Below are 25424 nucleotides of genomic sequence, written 5' to 3'. Positions count from 1 at the left end.
TTTGACATCCATATATTATTACCGTTCCCACTGCTTACCCTATGGAGAATGTATAATGAGGTTTACTTGTAAACAGTGTCTAGTAGTAGTAATTCATAAAAACCAATGAATGTACAGGGTTTAAATCTGACAATAAGAGACTATTAAGCCTCTTCAAATGGGGATGCATTTATTCAAAAGGCAAAGATCACATTCTTTGATTATCTTCAAGGATAATGACCAGATTATAAAATATGATACAGTCCCTAACTTGTCTATGATATGTCCAATTGCCTAATTATTCATCACAAGAAGAAAAATCAATTCTACCATAGACTACTTGTGGTTACCCGAGCTGGCTCCTCAATTCTACGCGGCCTTACCGGAATAGTTCTCCCAGTGAAAGTCTGTGGCACGTTGAAATGAAGGGAATTCCTAGAAGCACAACATAAATGGGAGGTGAAGGCCGTCCCGTCCCGTCCCTTTACTCAGTAACTCAACGCAAACGCAATAGTTGAATCATGCCAACAATCACCAGTAACCATGTCTTGATGTTCTCTAGCTGGTTGCCGAAGTCCGAATTCACCATCCCCAGATGCAAAAACCTCGACCATTTGTTGTAACAACACGTTTTTTATATGATATTTTGGGTAAATATCTTTGTAATTGTTTAACTAACTAATAACTAATCATAGCTCTCATATTTGGGTTGTTTTACTAAATTAATGTGTACAATATAATCAACAATCAACTTCATCAATCCACAATCAAATCCGTTAGTTATATTACGGGAAGTTCATTTTGATTCCCTTAAAGTTGATGTTAAAAACAAAAAATAAGCCTCCAGTAAATAGATGCTTTGCCCATTTACATTTTCTTTCAACATACATATTCTTCAAAGAAGAACAGTCTTTTCAAGGATATTCAGTAGCTGGGACAAACACTTCATCTAATACCAAATATTTTGCAAGGGGCTCATCAAATGCCACAGCTCTTATACAATGATATTATGAAATGATGCAAACCTGAAATAAAATACAGATATCACAAAAAGTTGAAAAACAAAAAGATGGATGATCGTCTACTGCACAACAAGCCGGAAAACAACCTGAGAGAGCTGTTAATCACACTCTAGCCAGGCAACCGTGGTTCATCCGCCAGATATGGTTTCCTGTCTCCTTATAGATCAAGGATACATAGGTCCGAGTGGTCATGACTGCTTCACGAAGCGATCCGTTTATGTACGTGTCATTTATTCAGTAGGAATTCGTTTATATATGTCAAATTGAGCTTTCTAATAAGGAAAAGAATAATGAAACTAAAATTGGTGGGGTGTGCCAGGCACGAGCAGTAGTGCAACGCATGGGCGACACACAAAGACCCAAGTAGCAAGCTACTTTGATAGGCCTTTCCCCTTAAAAAATAAATTTAATATCGTGTGGACCAATGATCCACATATCAGATATTAAACTGATAAGAACAGATACTACACTTGATCTTAGCCAAAAGGCCGAGAAAGGTATGAGTTTTCCATAGGCTGCCCCATGATTTTATACTAAATGGTCTGCTCTTCCTTCCTCTATAATACATTCGATGTGGGAATAAAATTTCAATAATGATACTTCAGAATCAGGTTAGGCAACTCAAATACATACATTCATCTACAACAAAGAAAACATGCAGAGAGAAGAGCTGGTTGTTTCATTTCATGCATCGGTGCAGCACAAACATTAACTCCAACAACCCACACAAACCTGAGGCGCTGTTATCAAATGCCATACCTCACATAACTATCATGATTAGCTGCATCAATAAATCAAAAACTATAAAAGATTTAGAGGCCGTCTGTCAGACAGCTGCCCAGCCATCCTGGCTGGACCAGAGTCGAGCCAAGAACGATCATCTACTGCACCACGAGCCAGAAATCCAACCCGAGGGGCTGTTAATCACGCTCTAGCCAGGCAGCCATGGTTCATCCACCGGATGAGGTTTCCTGTCTCCTTAGAAATCAAGGATACGGAGGTACGAGCCTATAGAACAGATCCTATAGAACAGATCCATCAGTTTATGACCCGATGCAATTACCATTATATATTTATCCCCCTAACAAAATTTCGGTGGAGATATGCCAAACCGAAGAGCTCATAATCTGATAGGATTAGCTTATAATAGCCCAGGCCCAAGACTTGTCTGAAATTGATTGAATTATAAGTATTTTGTTCAAAATTTTATTACTTTTTATGAAACAGAAGGCTTCTAGGCACGAGACAGAAGGTTTCGATGAGGAACAGCAAGGAAAGGTTACACGATGATCCTGCATTAACATCGAAGAAACACACACACGTCTTCATGAATCGTAGTTATAAAATACATACATTCACTACAATAAGAAAACAAGCACAAGAACTTCATAAAAGATGTGGTTCAGCCTCTTTTGCAGACAAAGTCACAAACCAGTTAGGACAGGCGAAGAAGCTACTGCCATTGGTAGAGAATTATGAACTAAGCTGCATCAATAAATCATAAGTTGAAAAACAAAAACAAAAAAGATTTAGAGTCTGTCAGACAGCTGCCCAGCCATCCTGACTAGACGAGTCATGCCAAGAACGATCATCTACTGCACAACGAGCCAGAAACCCAACCCGAGGGGCTGTTAATCACGCTCTAGCCACGCAACTACAATTCATCCACCAGACGAGGTTTCCTGCCTCCTTAGAAATCAAGGATACAGAGGTACGAGCCTATAAAACAGATCCTGTTCAAGTAAGGTCGTGAACACTTTAGGCCACCCGCAACGCGTTACGCGGGTGGCCCGAATCTCGTTACTCCGTGACGGAACGGTGGCGGGACGCGTTGCAGCGTCTCGTCCCGTCACCATCTCGCCGGATCGCCCGTCACGCCGAGACGCTGCACGGGACGGCTCACCACGCGCTCCCGCGACGTGGCGCGCTCCCAGGCCATTCCTGACTCTCACTCGCCGACCTGCGAGTGAGATTCGTCACGCTGACACAATAAATCATTTTTTTTAAATCGAAATAAAATAAAAAAAAAAGAAAATTTAAAAAGTGGAAAACGGTAATATTACCGTTTTATAGCTGTTTTCCAATTTTTTTTTACTCTATAAATACTCTTAATTCATCATTTCACACACAACTACACATCTATTCTTCTCAAATCATCTCCACTTTCTCTCCAATTTTCATCTCAAATAATCTCTCTTTTATTCTTCTCCCAAATTTAATCGATCTCATGGATCCATATGAGCAAATGCGTCAAATAATGAAAGAATCACTTGAAGAAGATCGACGCCGGGAAGCGGAGAAAGCCGCGCAGCCCCAAAGACGCTCCCGGACTTACATCCATCTTAACCGGGAGGAAGCCGCCGCAAGGTTAGTCCGCGACTACTTCTGCGATAACCCGGTGTGGGGAGATACGTACTTCCGTCGCCGTTTCCGCATGCGGCGACCGCTATTTCTCCACATCGCAAATACATTGGCGGCCCGGGAAGAGTTCTTCCAAGAAAGGTTCGACGCTGTCGGCCGTCCCAGTCACACGACGCTGCAGAAATGTACTGCATCAATCCGTCAGCTTGCGACTGGACAAACGGCGGATGTGTTCGACGAATACCTCCACATTGGAGACAACACTGGGAGAATGTGCTTGCTCCAATACTGCAAAGGCGTCCGGGCAGCCTTCACCGACGAATTTCTCCGGAAGCCAAGCACGACAGATTGCCAGTTCCTGCTCCGCCTTCAGGAAGAAGTGCATGGATTCCCCGGGATGCTTGGCAGCGTCGACTGCATGCACTAGCAATGGAAGAATTGCCCTGTGGCATGGAGGGGGTCGTACACGAGCGGCCACAAAGGCACCCACCCCACCGTTATACTCGAGGCCGTTGGCGACTACCGGTTATAGATCTGGCATGCGTATTTCGGGGTCCCCGGCTCGAACAACGACATAAACGTGCTTCACCAATCTGACATCTTCGCCAAAGTTTTGGATGGTAAAGCGTCGGCCATGAACTTCACCACTAACAACCGGCGCTATAAAATGGGGTATTATCTTGCCGACGGCATCTACCCGAAGTGGCCAACCTTCGTGAAGACGTGCACTAGGCCTGTGAACGCAAAGCAGGCGCTTTTTGCGCAGAAGCAGGAGGCTGCTCGAAGGATGTGGAGCGGGCGTTCGGGGTTCTCCAAGCGAGCTTCAACATTATCAAAGCCCCGGCTCGTACGTGGTTCATAGAGAGCATGGTCGACATCATCACTTTATGTACCTATCATTTATTCAGTAGAAATTCGATGTGGGATAGTAATGCTCATAGTTAAGTAAGGGATGTGTGTGATTGTTTTCTTCTTATAGAAATCAGTGAGTTGATTACCAAGTTCAGGTAGAAGGAAAAGTGACAAGTGATAGATAAAAAGACCTTATTAACTTCTATAATACTATATAACAATCTTACTTATGAAATGCAACACCCAAATAAACACAGATATAACCTCACAAGCCACTAGAGGAGGCTGCCGTTAATATGATTGTTAAGATTTTTCCATGCAAACATAAGCTTAAAAAGATCAAGAACGAGCACGAGCAAAGCCAATGAACATAGCCGTTAGAGTTCTTGGATCAGTTTGCTAGCTTGATAGTTAGTTGAGCTATGTATCGCGTATATATATTATATGTGTGTGAGCTAGTGGCACATCGCATGAGATATACACACAGAGAAAAGATAGAATAGTTCCTACTTGATGTTTTCGGAAGTTCATATTATTCTTGCTTTCATGTGGAATTGTTTTGTAATCTTGAGGTGAATAATAGAACTCATGTACATAAGATTAAGTGGAAATATTTTCCTAAATATTACATTTGCATAGGACTAAAAATCTTTTGAAAATCTAAGAAGTGACAGTTCTTGCTATTTCAATTTACAGGTACTAGGAGACATTTTGACATCAAGTAGCAGTTGTTAGACAATCTATTTTTCTGAATGATGCATTAAGGTTATTCACTAGATATGTCAAAGCACCTACTCTTAGCTAAAACACAAGTGTCAGTTTAATATATGAAGGAGGCGTATGTATTCAGATGTAATGCCAAGTATTTCAGAAGGATTTAGGTTGTAATATTACACCACTAGGAAGCTTCAGTGTCCAAGATACTTCAAAACTGGGACCTTATACTTGACATAGATGTAGCGTAGAATTGAAGCTGCATTAACTATCATACTCATCAAATGGCATTACAATCACTCATCAAAAGTTCAAAAAGATAAAGAGTTTGCCAAATAGCTGCCTGGCCATCCTAACTTGGACCAAAATCCAAGCCAAGAACAATCATCTAATGCCATCACAACCCAGAAATCACAAGTCTGGAGAATTTTCTCCGCCACAAAAGTATCGAGTATGCAAACCTGCTAGTCACCCAGACAGGGTATGACTGGAGAATTTTCTCCGCTACACTGATTGACGGTGCTACAATGTGGAAAAATAAACAATAAGAAACCAGCACTAATATAGGCAATCTGAGGAACTCGATAATCCTTGATTATATATTTATTTGAGATTTCAATTAGGAAATGAACCAAATCGTTGCACTGATAGATGAAATAATGAAACTAAAATTGGTGGGGTGCGCCAGGCCCGAGCAGTAGTGCAACGCATGGGCGACGCACGAAGGCCCAAGTAGCAAGCTACTTTGATAGACCTTCCCCTTTAAAAAATAAATTTAATATCGTGTGGACCAATGGTCCACATATCAGATATTAAACTGATAAGAACAGATACTACACTTGATCTTAGCCAAAAGCCGAGAAAGGTATGAGTTTTCCATAGGCTGCCCCCATGGTTTTATACCACGTGCTCTGCTCAACCTTGCTGTATACATTCGATGTGGGAATACAATTTCAATAAGTATATACGCTAGCTGTGCTAAAACACTTGAACATTCTGTGCTAAAATACAATGAGTTTGATTTATGATGGTGATATATGATTAGTGTTCTGGATACTTCAAAAGCAAGGAAACACACATTGATGAATCAAAATTTTTTTATTAAAGGACCTCTTCAGGAATCGGTAGTAAAGCTTCGCTAGTATATCGCATTGAAGGAGGTAAGTATTTTGTGCTTGAAACACATGAGTGAGTGAGTTTAATTAATAAAGGAGATTTATATAAGTCCAGCTCTAATGCCAAATACTATGTTGGAAGAATTTAGCTTGTATTATTGGAAGAATTTTAATAAGAAAAGAATAGATAGAAATTTATTTTTCAAATATAGAAAGTTAATATTTTAAGTAGGACAAACTAAAAAATTTGGATGTTTGAGTACAGCGGAAGGAGTTTTAAAATTAGACCTATATATAATTTAGGACTTAATGTGATAAAACATGTTATGTTGCATATTTATGTAATCAGGGTTTGTAAAATTTAACGACGACAATGACAACTTCTAATGTATTTATAAACAAATTAAATATATAAAATAAAAGAAATAATCTTAATATAATCCAAATGCGCTCACGTATATTTGATTGTCAAATAAGGTAGCATCTAACATAATATTTCTCGTGTATATAATTGCCCATACTATGTATAAATGTATATGTAATTAAAGTGGTTGAATAAAGTGAGAAGAAGTGGAAATATTCGTGTCATAGGTGCATTAATACAATTTGATTTGGTGGAAATTCACGAGGGAAATGAAGTTATGAGAGAGAGAGTGTGATGCAAAAAATTCAACCTCGTGTTATATGCATGCCTACAACCCTACTTAATTTAAAAAAATGGATACGTTGGCGAAGAAAAAAAAAGGTAATAGTAGTATTTTGCAATTTAAATAGGAATTTTTTCCAGTAGAAATTTTTCTCTAAAGTGAGTATAGTTGATGATTTAAATTGATATTTACTCTCATAACAATTAGAGTATTATCAGAAAGACTCACTACAACAAAAAAACCGTTAATATTTTTTTAATATAATTAAAGACGCAAATTTGTGTAATTTCTAAATATACCACCAACGCAAATAGAAGAGTCCTAAAAAAATTAAGTTAATTTGGTCTTAATTTAGGACGCTTTCTTTTGCGTCCTAAATTATTGTTATTTTTATAACTTTTCAACACAAATAATTGCATCTCAATTTTTATATTTTTATGTTCCTAAAAGATAAGTTTTTTTTGTAGTGAATTGAATAGTTATATGTGAACTTTGAAGTGGGGTGCAAAATGTGAACTAAGTGAATTTGTCCCTACATTTTAGTTAAAGTAAATCTGATGCTAATATTTTGATTCGAGTGCTTGTTTCGCCTATATTTGACCAAGCTTATCATATTAGCTGTAATATCTATTCTAGCTACACTAGCCAAACTGAAAAAGGTTGTAATGTGTTGAATGAGAGTATAACTAAATTAGTAAAAATCACACAAGTTCTTTTTAGTTATTTTCAATAGGCCCAAATTAAATGATAATATGATCAATTGATAATTAATTGTATTTGTCTAAGTAGAAAAAGACACTCAACAATTTGGGTCCACATCATTACCATTGGGGTTGCACCAAATATGGATATTGTCTGTATAAGATTCAAGTTTTGAACTTTAAATAAATCTTACTATGATGGAGTACTAGATGAGTCACATTATTTCAATCACATTTTCTAGAACATCGATTTTAAAAATACTGTCTAAGGTTTTTTTCTTATAAAAAATTCTCTCAAAAAGTTTAATATAACTGCAAAACTAGACAAAAGTCACTCTATAGACTGTGTGAACTTATCATACCAACCAATAGTACTCCTTCTGTTCCATAGTAATGGAGGCGTTTCTTTTCGGCATGAAGATTAAGAAAAATTGTGATAGGTGAGTTAAGTAAAGAGAGAATAAAGTGGAAAATGAAAAAGGTAGAAAGATGAAGAGAGAAAAAAGTAAGAGAAAGTAAAGTAGTGGAAAAATGTGTTGACTTTTCTAAAAGGGAAATGACTCTATTACTATGGAACGTACCAAAATGGCAAAATGACTCTATTACTATGGAACGGATGGAGTAGTACTAATAAATAAGGTAAACTGCCCTAAAAGTCACAAACTTTTGTCAAATTCCGGTTTTCCCACGAACTAAAAATTACCGTATAATGTCATGAACTTATCGGGTAGTTGGTATTTCCCATTTGACCCGACCCTGTAATTTTCCGGTTGAAAATTTGCATACGTGGCAAGCCTGAAAGTTGACCTGAAGAAGAAGATGTTCCAGATTTTCTCTTCTTCTCCAACAGAGGTCCTTCAGTAGCATCCTGCCTTGAAAATTCATGACGATCTTTCGTGGAAATATGTCACCACACTTCTCTCACTCAGTGAATGGTATACTCCTGCAAAATTCAAAGATAATAAATCTATCAAACGGACATAAAATGAAAAAAATACCCGTAAAGCCTGTCTGTTTCAGGTGTTGGTTCAGTAAAATTAAAACTCCAAGCAAACCATCAACAAATCCTACCACTCTGATTCCAGCTCCTTTTAGCTTATGTCTTTTGGCTTCCAGGTTCATTGACCGATTAGCTGATCAATGTAAATTCAACAGGATGCTGGCCATCACACACAATTTTTGCAGCTGCTTTTAACAGTTGCAACTCTTCAATCAGATGCTGCAAGTAGAGATAACTTGCTACTCTCAGCACTCAGTAAGTATACGATACATAAAATCAACGGAAACAAGAATCGCCAATTTCAATATTACAAAATTCACAGAGGCGTATACTTCTCTCCGCTGCATTTTTCAGTATCAGTTTGATGTTGGACTGTAAAATGATTTTTTCTAAGAGAATATTACTGCTAAGCTTTCAAGCTAATCACAAACAAATTTACCTGAGAATTTTTTTGGTCATTGCTTCTGGAGCTCTCAACCCCTTCTGATATACACGAATACCGATCTCCTTCGCATTAGTTTCTTTATCCTCTAGTTTCACATTGTGTAAAGCTGAATTAAATCCATCTAAAATTCTTTCAATTTGCACAGTATCTCCTCCATCACCGAGCTCTCCTTGTCCCACAACGTCTTCCTTTACCTCCATCTTTAAAGGCGCTGTGCGAGCTCCAGAAGATTCAGAGAGTTTTGCACCAAAAAATCTAACTAGGTTATACGAGTCCTCCTCGGATGGGTACAGAAACTGCCTAATGAAAATCCATATCACTTCATCAGAGATAATTGCTCCATATGATGGAGAAACGAGAAATTGTGTGAATTGAAATGCACAATTGAGATCCTAACCCTTAAGAATTGAATTATAGTACTATGAAACACTTTCCTAATTAAATCGTACAGTGAAAACAAGTATGGAAGAGAAGCAGTGGAAACCTTGTGGAAACTGAGGTTCGGGCTGTAGCCTAACTCATTCAAGTATGGAAGAGGCGTGTGCGAGTTCCGAGCAGTGATTTTGAGCCTATCAGGGATGGAATCCTCCGGCAAGCATGGAGGAAAAGCCGACGCATAACGCTGGCCATCGATCAAGCGGAGGGCGGCGGAGCAGAGGGAGAAGAGAGAGGGCGGTGTGAGGTCTCGGACAGAAGAGCAGCCGAGCGGAATCGGTACGCCCGAGTTCGCTAGCGAGTTGAGTAAGATCTCATCCGAAGCTTCCATAGCTACAGTAGAGGTCTAAGCTCTGGTTCTGGCGATTTCCATCCCACGACGTCGTTTTAGGCTTTTCTCAATGACTTGAATCGTCTGAGTTTTATTTTTTGTAGTTTCGTATACACGTGGAACTGATTAATTCACTGCTATTGACAAAAATTTACAATATTCCTTTGATTGATTTACATTTAGGAAGGCAAAAAAAACTGTAATCAAATAACTTATATTTTATAAAATTAGATTCCTTTGATTTCTTCTCTAATTTAAGAGGATTGGACCATCCTTTGAAACAGATATTACGTTAGGTATTGATCAATGTTTGAGAGTTTAATTTGTTGATTTGTGTTTGAATTGATGCAACACAATAATTCATTAGCAACTCTCTACTCGTCAACAAAATTAATGATTGAACATACCAACGCATAATATTATATTTATATGGAAGCTATAGAATCCACAATCCCATGCCAACCTTCAATTGCTACTCATCCACCCTCGACCAACATCACGATATTATCATAACAACTTAACCAAACTGAAACATTATCAAATATCGCAATAATTAAACAACCAAAATCAAGAATATCCAAAAGGATTACATACTATGGAGGCAACCATCAGTGTCATGATGCGAACTCGCCAAGATATGGGGTTGAGTTTTGCACTCACCAAAAAAAGGAGCAACATTAGCTCTCATTTTTCAGATAAATCGATCGCCACTACCACCCATCATAAAAACCTTGCCCAAAAATATCTATAATCTATTAAAACAAGTAAATATTCAACCACTCAAACTCACTAAAATCAAGAAATCGCCAAAAACATTACCTCGTTAAAGAATTTAATTATAAATAGAAGATTGCACTCAAATTGTGCATCCCTCCCTTATTTATTTAATTAAGAAATAAGTAAACGAGTAATTAATTCTATAAATACCTAAATGAGTAATCAAAACCGTAATCATCAGTTAAATAAGTTTTGATTAGTAAGTTACTAGTAGAAGAATATATGATTACTATAATTGCGATCCTAAAAAATGAAAAATGTTATTCCCTCTGTCTCACAATACTTATCATTCTTTTCTATTTCGGTCAATTTTATAATAATTATAACAATTTATTTTTATTATAAATGATAAATAAATCTCATATTCCACCAAATCAATTCACTCCCATTTTATCATAGAATTAATATAAAAAATAGATCTCACAATAATATTGACAATTACTCCCTCCGTCCCCAATTAGGAGTCACTCTTTGATCGGGCACAGATTTTAAGGAAGTGTTTGAATTTGTGGTGTAATAAATGGAGTTAGGTGGTGGAATGTGGGACCTCTTTGACGTTTATGGTATTTTTGATGTCCAAATATAGTAAGTAGTAAGAGTAACTTTTAATCGGGAATGGACCGAAATGGAAAAAAGTGATTCTTAATCGGGGACGAGGGAGTGTATGGGAGGGAGTAAAATACTCCCCAAAATAGATGAGTAAAAAATGATTAGGTTCACAAACGTATGACCAATCCAAACCGTGCCGACAACTACCGTGCGAGTGGTGGGCCCCCATGTGAAAAGTTAGAAAACCGGAAAGGGCTTATTCGTCACTCCACTCAAAATAACTAATCATTGCTTGACACTGAATTTAATTGTAAATCAAAAGAAAAATCAAACTGACTCAGAGAGACAAAGAGACAAGAGAAACAGAGCAAGACCTCTTCTCCACTCTCTGAAATTCTGTTAATTATCCCAAACCCACTCCCTTATCCCTCTCTAGAATCGCAACGAAGACCCAATTTTTCCCATGAAAGAGGGGGCTTGACGTCATTCCCCTCTCCACATTATGGCCTTGGTTCCATACGATTCAGAATCCAAATCAAAATCTAACACCTTCTGCCCTCCCTGGCAGGAAATGTTCCGATCCGCCTCAATCAGAAAACCCGACACCAATCCGGCGCCTCCTGCGGCGGCGGCGCAGCCTCCGCCCGATGACGGCGACGCCAATTCCCTCTCCAGTGATCCCCAGGTGCGCCTCGCTCTCTACATCGCCATGGCCCACGCCGGCCTCGTCTTCACCATCTTCCTCGTCTTCGGAGTCGGCAAGCTCCTCGAGAATTTCCTGCGCCCCATTTTGTGGCCGTGCTCTGCTCGATCCCTCTCCGAGGAATTCAGGAAGCCCTCTTCGGATTCTGGGCTGAGCCCTTGAAATTGGGGCTAACCGAGACCACGTTAGCAATCCCCGTCGCCATTTTCAGGGTCTTCTTCGGAACCCTAGTTGAGATCAAGGAATTGGTATTTGGAGTTGCGCTTAGGAAGAAGGAGGCTGCTACTCCAATGCGGAGGAAGCAGAGCGCTTTCTACAAGCTTGTGCGGTGGCTTGTCTCGTTTTGGTTGTTTGTGATGGCGTATGAAGTAATTGGTGGGATTGGGTCGATTTCGCTTGTGGCTTTGGGTTTCATGTTTACTACTAATGATGCTGTGGATTACACTATGAGTAAAGTCTCTACCTTTAGGAGCAAGAGCTTCCGTAGGCTGCCGGTGAGTGCGTTTTTCACGAGGGTTATATTGTCACGGTTGAAGACTTTTATTGCTATTGGTTTGATTGTTGCTATGATTGTTGGCTCTTTAGCTGGGATTATGTTCTTCTCTTACAAAATTGGGTTGGAGGGGAAAGATGCTGTTTTTGCTCTCAAGTCTCATGTGGAGGAGAGCAACTATGCTGAGAGGATTGGTGTGAAGAAATGGATGGAAGATAACGATGTTCCCGGAATGGTGGATATGTATTCGACCAAGCTCTACGAGACTGTGTCGGATCAGATTGATTCCTTGGCAATGCAGTATAACATGACTGAATTCGTTGTTGGGATCAAGCAGTTTGTGATCACGCCGTCAGAGAACGCTTCCACCAAGTCCACGGCTTTGATGAGTCCTTCCCCTTATGCTGAGAGGTTCTTGAGCTTGAAAGAGAGAGTAAGGGAGCGGCATTGGGGCCAGATATACGCCGAAGTGGACTCCCTTTTTCGGGAAGTTGTGATCACGAGGGAGGATTTGGTGGAGAAGGCGAAGGGGTTTGCTTCTCAGGGATGAATGTGATGCAGAGTGTGTTAGTCAGTAGCACGTCTGTTCTAGGTGGAAGCGCTAAGCTAGTGTTCTTGGTTGGGAGCTCCATTCTCTCCGGTGCTGCAGGGCTGCTCAACTTTGTATCGCAATCGATGGTGTTCTTTTGGGTGTTGTATTATCTGATCACATCAGAGTCTGGTGGAGTTACCGAGCAAGTGATGTATATGTTCCCCATCACGCCTTCTGCAAGAGACCGGTGTGTTGAAGTGCTGAATAAGGCCATCTCGGGAGTTCTGTTAGCAACCGTTGAGATTGCCTTTTATCAAGGATGCATGACTTGGCTTCTCTTCAGATTATTCTCAATACACTTTTTGTATATGTCAACTGTAATGGCGTTTGTGAGCTGCATGATTCCTTTGTTTCCCCATTGGATCTCGACAATACCAGCAACCCTGCAGTTGATGTTCGAGGGAAGATATTTATTGGCAATCATGTTGTCCATCATTCATCTTGTGCTTGTGGAGTATGGAACTATTGAGATACAGGAGGATATTCCTGGTCATAGTGCTTATCTTACGGGTCTCAGCATCTTCGGTGGAATGACCTTATTCGACTCTGCATTGGAGGTAGTTTACTTCTGTCTTTGTCTGCTGTTGTTTGTTAATTATACTTTAATAGATAACTCAACATCACTTTCCATGGTTTCTTTAGCTCTGTTAAACTACATCAGATCATGTATAGTTTAGACAATGATGTTGGAACATCCTATGCAAGATATGATCTTCGACAGAGCTGAACGAAAATCAATCATAACTATGATTGTCATAACGAAAGCTAAATACTCGGTTCATTGCTAGCAAATAGCCATTTAGACTGTTAAGATGTAGTACTACTACTGTAATCCTGTGATATTCTAGCTACAATACTGTGTTTATTTATGAATGTCTTCTACACTATTGATTCCTAAATGCTACTCAACCAAGTTTTCAAACAAGATTATGTAGATGTTGCATGATAAGATTCGTTGGAAAATGTGTGTTCTTGTCTTGATTGTGTTGTTTGTCACTAGGTACCTTTATCTATTATGGAAACTTTATTGCTGGCATAGGGTTAAATGATGTTTGCTGTTTGTTTGCTTCACTTTTGCAGGGAGCAATAATGGGGCCACTGATCACTACAGTTGTAATAGCTCTGAAAAACTTGTATGTTGAGTTTGTATTGGAAGGACAAAAGGAGGAAAGTAAATAGGAATTGGTGTGGTCTGATCTTGTTTGGAATGTTTAATCGGCTCTGTAATGAGTTGGTGTGTGGGTTGTGTGCACAACTCTGCTTCTCAATAACCGAAATGTGCAGATACCGGACCGCCATGAGTCGTGTGGAAAGGTGTTTTGAGGTGCGTGGGGGTCAAGTTTTTCGATATGAAGATGGTGCTGTAGTTTGCTCTTCCGCACAACCAAATTTGACGCCGCCGTTCGTGTTATTATGGCTTGATATAGCTTTGTGAGTAATACACACGTGTCCAGAATTGTGTTTATGACAAAAGTACATCTGCAAATTGATTGATATTTATCTTCAGTCCTAGATTTTCTTGCATTACATTCAACTTAGCATTAATCAGGTTATCAAGGGTTGTTCATCATTTGATTTGGAGGTCATAGCATAGACATAAACTGAACAATCTAAGCCAGCATTTGATATATAGTACTACCAATATAGTGATTTCATTTTACCCAAAGGTGCTAAACACACCTCATCTTTGACAATATATAATTATACTATATGGCAACAATAATAAGCAACAACTTGCAACCATAATCTAATTTCACCCACATCATAAATCCAAGGCAGCTTTAATATTTAATAACAGAATCAGGTAAACCTGTATATTAGGACTGGATTCCAGGGTGAAACACATACAATCCATACAATCTTCACGAGTTTCGAAACACATACAATCCACATAACACATCAATACTTGGACCAAAAAACTGTTTCACTTGGTGGTCCCAATTCTCAACATCAGGCCAGAGCTCTATCAGTGAAATGGCGAAGTCATTATTTCATGTATTTATGGAGAAATTTCCTGTGGAAGTCGCTCCTGATGGTGTCATTGATGAAGCGCTTAGGAGTCTTGGTCTCACCACGAGTTTGGTTCTTGAAAACCACATCATCATCCCACCTGAACAAGTTGGATTCGAAGAATGATTAGCTGGGCATAAAATAAAATAAGTAAAGAAATAGAAAAAAAAACTTTAAAAGGTTGAAGGAAAGATGCAACCCCCCAAACCAAGGAGACAAAAGGAAGGAATAGTTATGGTACCTCCTCTTTACACTAAAAGAAGTTGGATTGTTTAGTAGAGGATTTCCACGCAAAAGTTGCTCTTCTTTAGCTTTCAACTCCTCATCTTGTTTTTCACGTTCCTACAAAGAGAAAAAGTCATCAGTTTTCATCATGACTACATTTTCACATTCCTAGCACAATTCATGAATTGGACTAGCATGAACTCCAATTATACACTCCACCTATATAACATGCATGCAATGCCTTAGACCCGTTTTACTAGGTCAATACTTCAATTTGGAAATTTTAGAACATAATGCAATCAATAGGAAGAGTGATAACTGCATAAACTTGAAAACAACAGAAAACACGCTGCTTACTTCTCGCTCTTTCTGCTCAGCTTTTTCTCTCCTTAGACGTTCAAGCTCAAGCAGAAGTGCTTCCTCATCATCATCATCATCATCTTCATCACTACAACAAATGTTTAATATACTGAGTCAGCAATTACCAAGAGAAAAGATTTTTATGCGAACATAAATAGAACATTTTATCTTTTCAATAAAAAGGGATCAGAGAAAATTAACTTGCCCTCTGCAAATGGTTAGTATAATATTATAAAAGTTTTTACAACAAATACATTAAATCACCATATGAAAGGACCCAAAAATACACAATAACATGATAAAAGTAGATGAAAAATAGAAAATGGAAAACCTGTCATCATCACTCTGGGCATTCACATCAGCATCATCTGCATCTATACTTCGTGGAATAATACGGTCCTCAACTTCTCTCCTAGACCCTGCAAATAGAGTAGACCAATTACTGCTTATTCAAGAAAAGCATACAGTTCCAATTTTCAAACTCCAGACAAGCAACCATGCATTGTTTACCTTCTAAAAGGAGATGATTTCCCTTCCGGCGATCTCTATCCTCTGCATAACATAGAATAAAGATTTGTATTAACAAATTAAATCACTTGAGAACTCACAGCTAGATACATAAAACTCAGAAGTGAAATATATCTTTCAGTTGGCCATGGAGAAAACCAAACCTTTTGATGAGAAATGCCTCCTCTCTCGATCCTCTAGCTCTTCCCTTAGATTTCTCCTTTGCACCTCATCTTGGTGTCTTGTCCTTCCTTTCTGCACCAGACCATCAGGACAAAATAAACTGGTATTCAGATTAAAGTTGGCATCAAATTGTACGAGTAAACAGAGAATGCTAATTATGTGTCCTCAATGAGGATAAAAACACTTGAATTCATATCTTTAGCTTGTGAAAGTCCCAAGTAAAAGTTAAACATCACCATAACAATACAACGCGAAAAATATTCTCATTATTCACCTACATTGACAGACTAAATTAGTTTACACCCTAAAGTGATGAATCCCTAAGTTTGACATTAAATATATCCACCTTCTTTTTATAAGAAAAGTAGAAGACCTGAACCTATATAACAAATATCAGTATATCACCCAATAGTTCGACGCCAACCTCTTCCCTTGTTAAGAACTCCAGTTTGTAAAATAAAGACGTAATAAAACAGAATTTCTACACATGTACCGTAAACAGGAACAAACCCTAAGAAATTTCAAGGAAAACAGAAAACAAAACCTAAGAAAATTTGAGGATGATAGATGCGAAAAGAACGAACCTAGGTTTGAGGGTAGTATGAGCAGCGATGTCCCTAGACGAATACTTTTGAGATGGACCGAAGATTCGAGTTCCCCCTTGTTCATTCCCACCTTTGGCTGGTGCCCAGGTAGGTCTTGCAGCGGTCGTCATCGCGGGAGCTGGAGATTCTCAAAATCGGAGCTGCGATCGATAGGAATACACCTCGAGAGCTGATAATCTTCACAATCGGTCGCCGAGTAGGATATTGGAAACCCTAGGAGATCGGAGGTGCTTTCGATTTGGGAATTTCTGTGGGAGTTGGATAATAATGACAATTGGCGACACACAGAGCTCGAAGACTCAATTTACGACCTATAAATATAAATATTTTTATTTCTATTTCAAAGAAACAGTTAGCACAATGGGCCGATAGCCCATTATTTAAAGACCAGGCTATTAGAAACTAGTTTGGGCTTTGCCATGCTGGATAAGGCAAGGCAACATTCTCATTTTAATATCTTGGGCTTGGCCATGTTGGATAAGGCAACATTCTGATTTAATAAAGTGAAATTCTCAAATAAATTACAAAAGCATTCACACAGTTTTTCAAAATATGGGTAATTATGTATTACTTTTATTTTTTATTGATACAAAATGTTTCAAGTTTGTATAATCAGTGCAAGTATTTTAATTTAACACATTTCATCATATATGTTTGAACGTCATTAACTCTTTACCTTCACGGCGAACAAAGCATGAAATAATAATGAAACATTTTATACGATTTATGTAAACTTCAAACATTTTATACCAATATAAAATAAAAGTGAAATATAAATCTTTTTACCCAAAAAAAAATTATGTAGCTTAAAAATTTTGCAATCATCTAATCATTCATTTTTTTTCTAGTGAATTACTTGCTAGTGTGAGAGAAAATTTAAAACAAGCGGATAAAATTTTTGTTTTGTCGTTTTGCCCAACGTCATTTTATCCACGTGTTATAAATCGGGTGTCACGTCAGCAAGTATTCCACTAGAAAATGAAAGGATGTGACGGTTACGAATCTCTCAAACTTTATGATTTATTTTTCATATTTTGAAAAAAAAAGAGATGGAACTATAATTTGACCCTCTTTTAAGATTTATTTGTCAATTCACCTTTTAGTAAATTTTTTTATTTCAGTATTTTTATTTGGATAAATTATTATTATAATGAAGATTTAAGTCTATTTTTATTGTCTTTATGTACTCCCCCGTCCCGGACTACTTGCACTTATTTCCTTTCTGGGCGTCTCAAGTTATTTGCACTCTTTCCATTTTTAGTAAAAATTATCACCTACAGCCGCAATTGTTGACTTTGCTATACACTCATTCCTTAATCTCCGTGCCGAAAAGGAAATGTGTGAGTAGTCCGAGACGGAGGGAGTACATAATACTCCGTATTATACTCCATAAAAATGAATTTACTTAGGTCGGCGGTGCGAAAGATAGCATCAAAATTTGTTGGTTGACCAGTTATAGGCTTCCACATCTTCTTCTTCACAAATCGTGGGCCCACACACGATGTATAGCAGAGCAGCAACCATGAAATTGAACCAACAGAGCTACTCCGTCTCTAACCGCCACTATTCAAAATCGTTTAAAAATTCGCAACTGGTCAACACACCTTATTCTCTTAGACCCGTCTGCTTAATTTATAGTATTCGCGACGTTAACATCACAATCAAAGAAAAACTGCTTTGTTATGCTAATCAAATCGACACAGCGAGGAAGCCTCTATTCTCAAATGAACAACACTTGCTTCGCAGTTAAACAAATAGACCTCAGGAAGTTAGGCCAACCGTCCATACTCTGTTTCTCAACTCACTTTGAATCAAAGCAAAGCCGTTGGATTCTTGGTCGCGATCCCCATCCATTTTCCACCTTCCACTCTTTTGCCAACTGCTACGCCTCACCTTAATCACGTCCTTTCTTTATTATTCTATTTTAGAATCAAGATTCGGTTGTGCTAAATTGCTAATTACTACTGCGCCAATTTTGTTTTTAAGGCCATGGTTTTTGGAGTAGAAAGAGTATTGAGCGCTAAGTGTTTGTGTTTTTGCCTCTGAGAAATACTAATCAATGAATACGAGGTATTTCTTCAGTCCGGATTCACTATGCACTTCTGCAAGCGGTATATCGATTTCATCGGCTTTGCCGGCAGCTGTGGATGAGAGGGTTGGCCTAAACTCGTGGCCGCGGCAGCCGTCGAGGAATACGCCTCCGTTCATGATAAGATTAGCGATGAAGATATCGAGGTCGAGGTCGTATAGTTTTCTGAGGAGAGTGTTTCATTACCAGAACGGGTCAGGGTCGGACCTCGGGCCGAACCCGTTCGATTCGAAGAGATGGATGCTGATGGAGTTCGTGGCGCTGGCGGTTCAAATCCTCGTCACGCCTTACGTTTTGGTCATCACCAAAGACGAGAAGCCGGTTTGGCCGATGCGAATTTGGGTCGTCGGCTATGCTTTCGGATGCTTCCTTAGCCTCGTTCTTCTCCTTTACCGCTACAGCCATGTTTATCTATCTCAGCGAGATGTTGAACGAAGCCACGATGAATCGAGGTAGGGATCGTATATTTTCGATTTCAAATGATAGTAGTGCTTATTGATTTTGGTGCTGATGTATCTGTGTGTGTGTGTGTGTGTGATCAGAGACTTGCAGAAATGCAAGACGTGGCTCGAGTTGCTGTTTGCGATATGGTTTGTGATGGGCAACGTGTGGGTGTTCGACACGCGCTTCGGATCATACCACCGAGCTCCCAAGCTCCACGTCCTCTGCATCTCGTTCCTGGCGTGGAAGGCTGTCACCTACTCGTTCCCGTTCATACTGTTCGTGCTGCTCTGCTGCTGCGTGCCGTTGCTCAGCACCCTCCTGGGGTATAACATGAACTCGGCCTCCCTCAGCCGCGGAGCAACCGAGGAGCAGCTCTCCGCCCTCCCAAGCTGGAGATACAAGGATGTAGAGCAGGCTCAGAATCTTGAGATTCAAGTAATTTTTTACTATTACTTTCCCACACAAATATTCTTTCACAGTAGCGTAAAAGTTAAAACACACACATCATATGACCCACAGTTTGTCGGCATGAAGTTAATGTTTGATGGTAGTTATCTTATGTTTCAATCTTATCTGATTCTTGAAAAGGAAAAGGGGCTGATGAGATTTATACATATTTGTTTTGTTTTGTTTATTGCAGGAGTGTTGTATATGTCTGGCTAAGTACAAGGAAAAGGAAGAAATAAGGCAGTTGCCATGTACTCATCTTTTTCACCTCAACTGTGTGGACCAGTGGCTCAAGATTATCTCATGCTGCCCTCTTTGTAAGCAGGAGATAGACAAGTAAAAACTGCCCAAATATTCTTGTACTATTTTTTAGGTGGTAGTACATTATTTTTTTTGTTGCCAAAATAGGGAAAAAAGGAAAAGGAGATGCATGTTTATAAGTTGTGCAAACACAGAATATTACTAGAGTGAGTGGAGGCCATGTATATTGAAGGCTCACCAGTAATAGGTATCAAGATTTGCTTTGGAAAACAGTTAGATACTTAGATATCATATATACAAATGCTTGTTTTTTCTGCTTTTTTTAATTGTTGTGGGGAATCAGAGGCTGTGCAGTCCAATTATCGAATGAATTGTTTTTTATTTATTTATTTAGCTCGAGTACCTAAAACACAACAGAAACTTATACTCCTACCAACCACCAAAAACATTTTCTAAGATTAAAGTGGCCTAAAAATTTGATAATTCATCTTCAACTATATTCCACTTTTCAAGAATACAAGAAGTGGGAACATAGAAAGACAATGCCATCTCAACAATTTTGTTACGAGGTTATGGACTATGTCTAAGGAGGAATAATTAAAAGGATGGTACCATAATTTGTTGAAATGAGTAAAAATTTAGTGATTCGGACACATATAACATAAATATTCATGCTTTTCATCTTGGTTTGAGTTTGGACACATAAACATAGTGTATTCGGACAACTAAATTTTTAATCGAAGTGTAAAAGATTGTACTCCATAGTTAATAATCAAAATTAAGTATGGATATAATATTATACTAACATTAATGAATTGATATATGAATGAGACAAAGCTTCCATATATTATCTGCAAAATAAAAAATACATTAATGAATTGATATATGAATGAGACAAAGCTTCCATATATTATCTGCAAAATAAAAAATACGTACGGAAATAGGGAATAGAGGAAAAAGAAGCATCATCGGATTAAAATGATTATTTTAGCTAAGTATGATACTCCCTCCGTCCAATAATAGAAATTACTTTTATTATAGGTACATATTTTAAGAATGTAAAGAATAGTGAGTTGGAAAAGTTAGTGGAATATGATCCAATTTTTAATCCACTTTTTATATTAGTTTTATAATAAAATGTGAGTGGAGTAAGTTAGTGAAATGTGGGGCTTTCTTACCATTTATGATAAAAATGAAGTATGACTTTTATTGTGGGACGGACTAAAATAGCTAAGTGTAACTCTTATTGTGGGACGGAGGGAGTATCTAATTTTATTTCTAATTCTTACCTTAAAAACATTTATGCTTTATTTAAAAACCTTGTGCTCCTACTAAACAATGTTTTTGAGATATTCTCTATTTAGATTTTTTTTAAAAAAAGAGTTGCATCGTTGGCACAAGAGCATCCGCATCGGTTGTATTACGTTGTCCGTCCGTTCTTGCCGCTGGCAAGGACACGCCTGTCCGTGCCAGCGAGCAGGGCGACGTGGTGCGTTTCTATTGGTCGTTGACATTTTCTTTTATTTTTTTTAAAAAATAAAAAATAATACCAAAAATAAAAAAATATATATATTTTCGGATTCTCAAAAATATAGCCGTTTTATTACCATTTTTTTGAATTTTTTTTAAAAAATTAATCCAAAAATCATCTATAAATACACACATTCATCATCCATTTGGATGGAATTCGGCCACTTATGAATTTAATTATGTAATTTTTAATTTTTAAGACTTTAATTATGAAAATTTTAATTTTAAGGATTTTAATTATGTAATTTTAAATTTTTTAGTAATTAGTAATAGTATTTTGGGTATTTTTAATGAATTTTAATATTGTGGAAATGTTTTTATTTAAATTGAATAATAGAATGGTGGGATCCTTGTGCTCGTCATTGCTGAAAAACATGGATGTGGGTGTTGTGCTCTTGCCTAAGAGCTGGCAGAAAAAGTGGATCCGGGCCCACATCCGTATTTATTGGCAAGAGCACGGACGTGGATGCTCTAACTTCGAATTTGAGTTTTTCTCATTATATTTGTATTTATTTTTACATCATGTAAATGACCCTACATTTTTTAATTATTTCCAGATTTATGGATGATAAATGATAAGGTGGACAATTGTTCTACATGAATTAATTTGGGCTTTTATCTTCGTTGACCACCCTTGTATCTAAGGCGGCTAAATGGGGCTCATTAATTATGTTTTGTTATGTGAATATGTTTATTGGGGTCTTGGGTATAAAGTCTACGCATAACACCTAAATTAGTCATTAAAAGAAAAAATCCCTTATTCAATAAAATAATATATTTACGAGTTAAAGTACTAGTACGTACCTATTTTACCCTTATAATTCTCTAAATTAAATTACAAATTTATTATAATATTAAATATTAGAAAACTATAATTTTTTCATAGATAAATGAATACTACTATAAATTTAAATGAATACTACTATAAATTTAAAGATTATATCACATGAAACTCAAAATCAAAACATTTAGCCTCAAATACTACCAGTATACCATTAAACCGACTCACATCCACTTAAAAAATCATAATTGATTAATTAAAATCATACACTATTAATTAATTAATTAGTTGTCAAAGAGGAAATAAAATTCACGTGCGATGCACGCTGCATAAAAAGGCATTTGTCATCTAATAATCTCCTCCCTTCTTTTGCTGACCTCTCTCGCTCCCTCCGGTTCGCTCCTCTGCCATTCCGGCCGATTCCAGGCACACTGCTCGCCTCAGAATCTCCGCCGCTCTTCACTTCTTCAGAATTAGGTATTTTCAAAACATGCTAATTCATTCCCTTAATTACCCTTTGTTAATTTATTGCAATGATGTTCTAGATGAAGATTTATTGTTCGGTTTGCGGTTGTCTTTATCTATTTTATTCGTTTTTCTTTTTTTTCCCCGAAAAATTAAGAATTGATCTTCGACAGAGGGCTGCGATTTGGTTTATATTCATCCGAACTGCTGTATTTTAATTTTCTTTTGTGTTTAGCAGAAAAGATAGGGTTAAAATTGGTTTCTTATCATGAAACTGTTCAGTAAAACAGCTTTGATTTTGTGTGTTTGGGTGTGGTTTCTGATGCTTCCATTGGGAATTGGTGGTTTATGTGAAGTATTTCAAGAAGATTGCACCAGTTTTTGTTTTTGTTTCTAAGTCAAGACATTGTGGTGGTGTCTAGATATGTGGCAATTATTGCAGAGCAGCTCACTCTTGGAATATTGGAGCTGTTTTATGCTACATACAAACTGAAAGTTTTTTAACTTCAATTAATATTAATGTAGGCATGCTCATGAAATTTTGATATCGACTTTTCCCAGGTGGTATCTGTAATAAAGAGGGACATGTCACTCATTGCCACTGTTTCCAGTCCAATTACATCACCATGTCTTGGTATGACTCTATCACCAGATGTGTAAATTGCATGGTATCTTATGTTTTTTCTGCTGTAATGAACATCTCACACTAGTTGATGCTTTGGAAGCTTTAAAATTTTCAATTGGCTATTTGCATTGTCGTTAGGTAATGTGATTTAGGTAGACTAATTCATCTGTTGTGCTTGCGAAATATACTATCACATATGTTTTCAAGGAGCGTGATTAGGTAAGAGAACGGGGTTCTGATTGGTTTGAACATTCCAGAAATGTTTGCTTAACAGCATAGGCCTTAAAGCCCATAGATTTGTATTCTGTTTAGTTTTAGTTATAGACTAGATAATGATAGTCTGTCAACTTACTCTAGTTGGGCATAATGCGAAACAGTCCGGTAAAGTCCAAGAACAATTAATCGGATTTTGTAGGACAAGGGAACATAATTATTCTTTTGCAAGGTGCAAGGTGCATCTTGCAGCCCTCTAGATATGGTTTAATAAATCCACTTTCTGGTTCATCAGTTGATTGCACTGCAAGGAGTCGAGAATACTTAATTCCTTTAAATATGATTTGTGCTATAAATGAGCTGAGCTATATACAACTGACAGTAATATTATTCCAGTTTTCTTCACTATGTTGCAGTTGAAGTTTCATGTTATTGATATTAGTAACTTATACGGAGATTTCTTTCTCTTTTTAGTACAATCACAAGACCGGTATTTGAAGCCACAAAAGAACGTCCAAGCTCCAGTTCGAGTAAAGCCGCTTTGCTTGCAGTTTCATTCACTTGAAAGGCAAAGAATCATTACTCATTCTTCCAGAATTAAACGTGCTTCTGTGATATGTGCTGCTGCTCTGGTAACTTACCTTATTTGATGTTCTACTTATGTTTCGTACTCCAGCTATCTGCTATGAATATGTAATCATATCTTTGAGGATGGAACCTACTTGTACAAAACATTTAGCACGTGCATGTGAAGTTACTGTTACTTTTGGCTAATCCACAAACCAGCAGAAGATGCTGCAATATTCTTTATAGATTGAAAGAAATTAAGATCTTGGCAATTATTATGTTGGCTCCCAAAAGTGGGTTTTAACTTGTAAGAAGAGCTGTGTCTGTCTTGTTCTTGGTAGCCAGCAACACTAAGTAGATCTAATCAGCTTAGTGTGTTTCTTGAACTGCAGAGTGCCACCTGTGCTTCAGAACAAACACAAACTGTGACTCGCCAGTCATCTACCATAACAGTTGCACCCATCCAAGGTGATTTTTTTTTCTATGCACTTGGTTTGATGTAGCATGCAAGTTTTAAATTTAGTTAAGCCTGCTTGATAATGTATTTCAGAGGTGCGAGAATGAGTTTGGTATAAAGTAGAGTTGTTCTTAAAATATGTTTCCACACACCCCTCCTCTCTTCTTTATGTACTGTATAGTTTAGTATGTAAACTATGACTATAACATGACACCCTGGGCTGCTGCCAAGAACAATCCATCTTGAGATGGCTCCCTATTTCAAGCTCGTTAAGAAGTATGCCAGTCTATGACCTATCTTATAAATGAGCTCTTTGTGATTGATACCATGTATTATGCATATTTTATCAACGTGTAATCACTATAAAGAACCTGAGCTTCTTCTTGGGTTAGCCAATATGTTGCAATCCGATGCCTGAAACATTAATATTTTACCCGTTTCAGGAAAAGAAAAGTCTCCAGATCTAGATGATGGTGGAGATGGATTTCCACCCCGTGATGATGGTGATGGCGGCGGAGGAGGTGGTGGTGGTGGTGGAAACTGGTCCGGTGGGTTCTTCTTCTTTGGCTTCCTTGCTTTTCTGGGTTTTTTGAAAGATCAAGAGAGTGAAGGGACTTACAGAGATGAAAGGAGAAGATGAGAGAGAGCATGTGTTCCGTTAATGCTATATCACTTCCTCTTTACCTTTAACACTATTGGTTATTGGATGATCTATGTCTTGCTGGGTGCTTTAGTAGGATATAGAATGTAGTTGTGGGATTTCTGGTGACAAAAAATGTACCGTGCACTAATTATAGTCGTCTTCAGCTTGAATTGAGAGTTGAGGGTGCAGTAAAATATGACTCATTGCAATTATTTTGTCGATGAGATTATTGATTGGGTCCAATTGTTCTAGATGTATAGACATTGTTTTAACCTACAGATACTGTATAATTTGAT

General features: G+C 37.9%; 2 protein-coding genes, 4 non-coding genes and 2 pseudogenes across 6 annotated transcripts; 3 read left to right on the top strand and 5 right to left on the bottom strand.

Moving 5' to 3' along the window:
• Positions 1–1306: 1306 nt before the first annotated feature.
• Positions 1307–1502, bottom strand: LOC121756714. The gene has a single exon (XR_006041087.1). It is a non-coding gene; the product is annotated as a U2 spliceosomal RNA (small nuclear RNA).
• A 319-nt stretch (positions 1503–1821) lies between these two features.
• Positions 1822–2040, bottom strand: LOC121756697. The gene has a single exon (XR_006041073.1). It is a non-coding gene; the product is annotated as a small nucleolar RNA U3 (small nucleolar RNA).
• Positions 2041–2534: 494 nt separating this feature from the next.
• On the bottom strand, positions 2535–2752 carry LOC121756692. The gene has a single exon (XR_006041068.1). It is a non-coding gene; the product is annotated as a small nucleolar RNA U3 (small nucleolar RNA).
• A 2850-nt stretch (positions 2753–5602) lies between these two features.
• Positions 5603–5797, bottom strand: LOC121756707. The gene has a single exon (XR_006041080.1). It is a non-coding gene; the product is annotated as a U2 spliceosomal RNA (small nuclear RNA).
• Positions 5798–11422: 5625 nt separating this feature from the next.
• Positions 11423–14228, top strand: LOC121755447 (annotated as a pseudogene).
• Positions 14229–14481: 253 nt separating this feature from the next.
• LOC121755449 lies at positions 14482–16902 on the bottom strand (annotated as a pseudogene).
• A 1157-nt stretch (positions 16903–18059) lies between these two features.
• LOC121755448 (E3 ubiquitin-protein ligase At4g11680-like) lies at positions 18060–20173 on the top strand. Its single transcript, XM_042150739.1, has 3 exons — positions 18060–19147; positions 19238–19574; positions 19780–20173. The coding sequence occupies exons 1-3, from the start codon at positions 18666–18668 to the stop codon at positions 19924–19926; spliced, it is 966 nt and encodes a 321-aa protein (XP_042006673.1). The 5' UTR covers positions 18060–18665; the 3' UTR covers positions 19927–20173.
• A 2351-nt stretch (positions 20174–22524) lies between these two features.
• Positions 22525–25340, top strand: LOC121753811 (protein YELLOW LEAF 1, choloroplastic-like). Its single transcript, XM_042149069.1, has 5 exons — positions 22525–22584; positions 23185–23257; positions 23936–24093; positions 24421–24496; positions 24929–25340. Exons 2-5 carry the CDS (start codon positions 23209–23211, stop codon positions 25123–25125), a joined length of 480 nt encoding a protein of 159 aa, XP_042005003.1. The 5' UTR covers positions 22525–22584; positions 23185–23208; the 3' UTR covers positions 25126–25340.
• The last annotated feature ends 84 nt before the right edge of the window (positions 25341–25424 follow it).

This window comes from Salvia splendens, chromosome 11 (assembly GCF_004379255.2).
Source record: "Salvia splendens isolate huo1 chromosome 11, SspV2, whole genome shotgun sequence".
Classification (NCBI taxonomy): domain Eukaryota; kingdom Viridiplantae; phylum Streptophyta; class Magnoliopsida; order Lamiales; family Lamiaceae; genus Salvia; species Salvia splendens.
The sequence above is the reverse complement of the archived record's forward strand: the minus strand, read 5'-3'. Positions and strand labels throughout refer to the sequence as shown.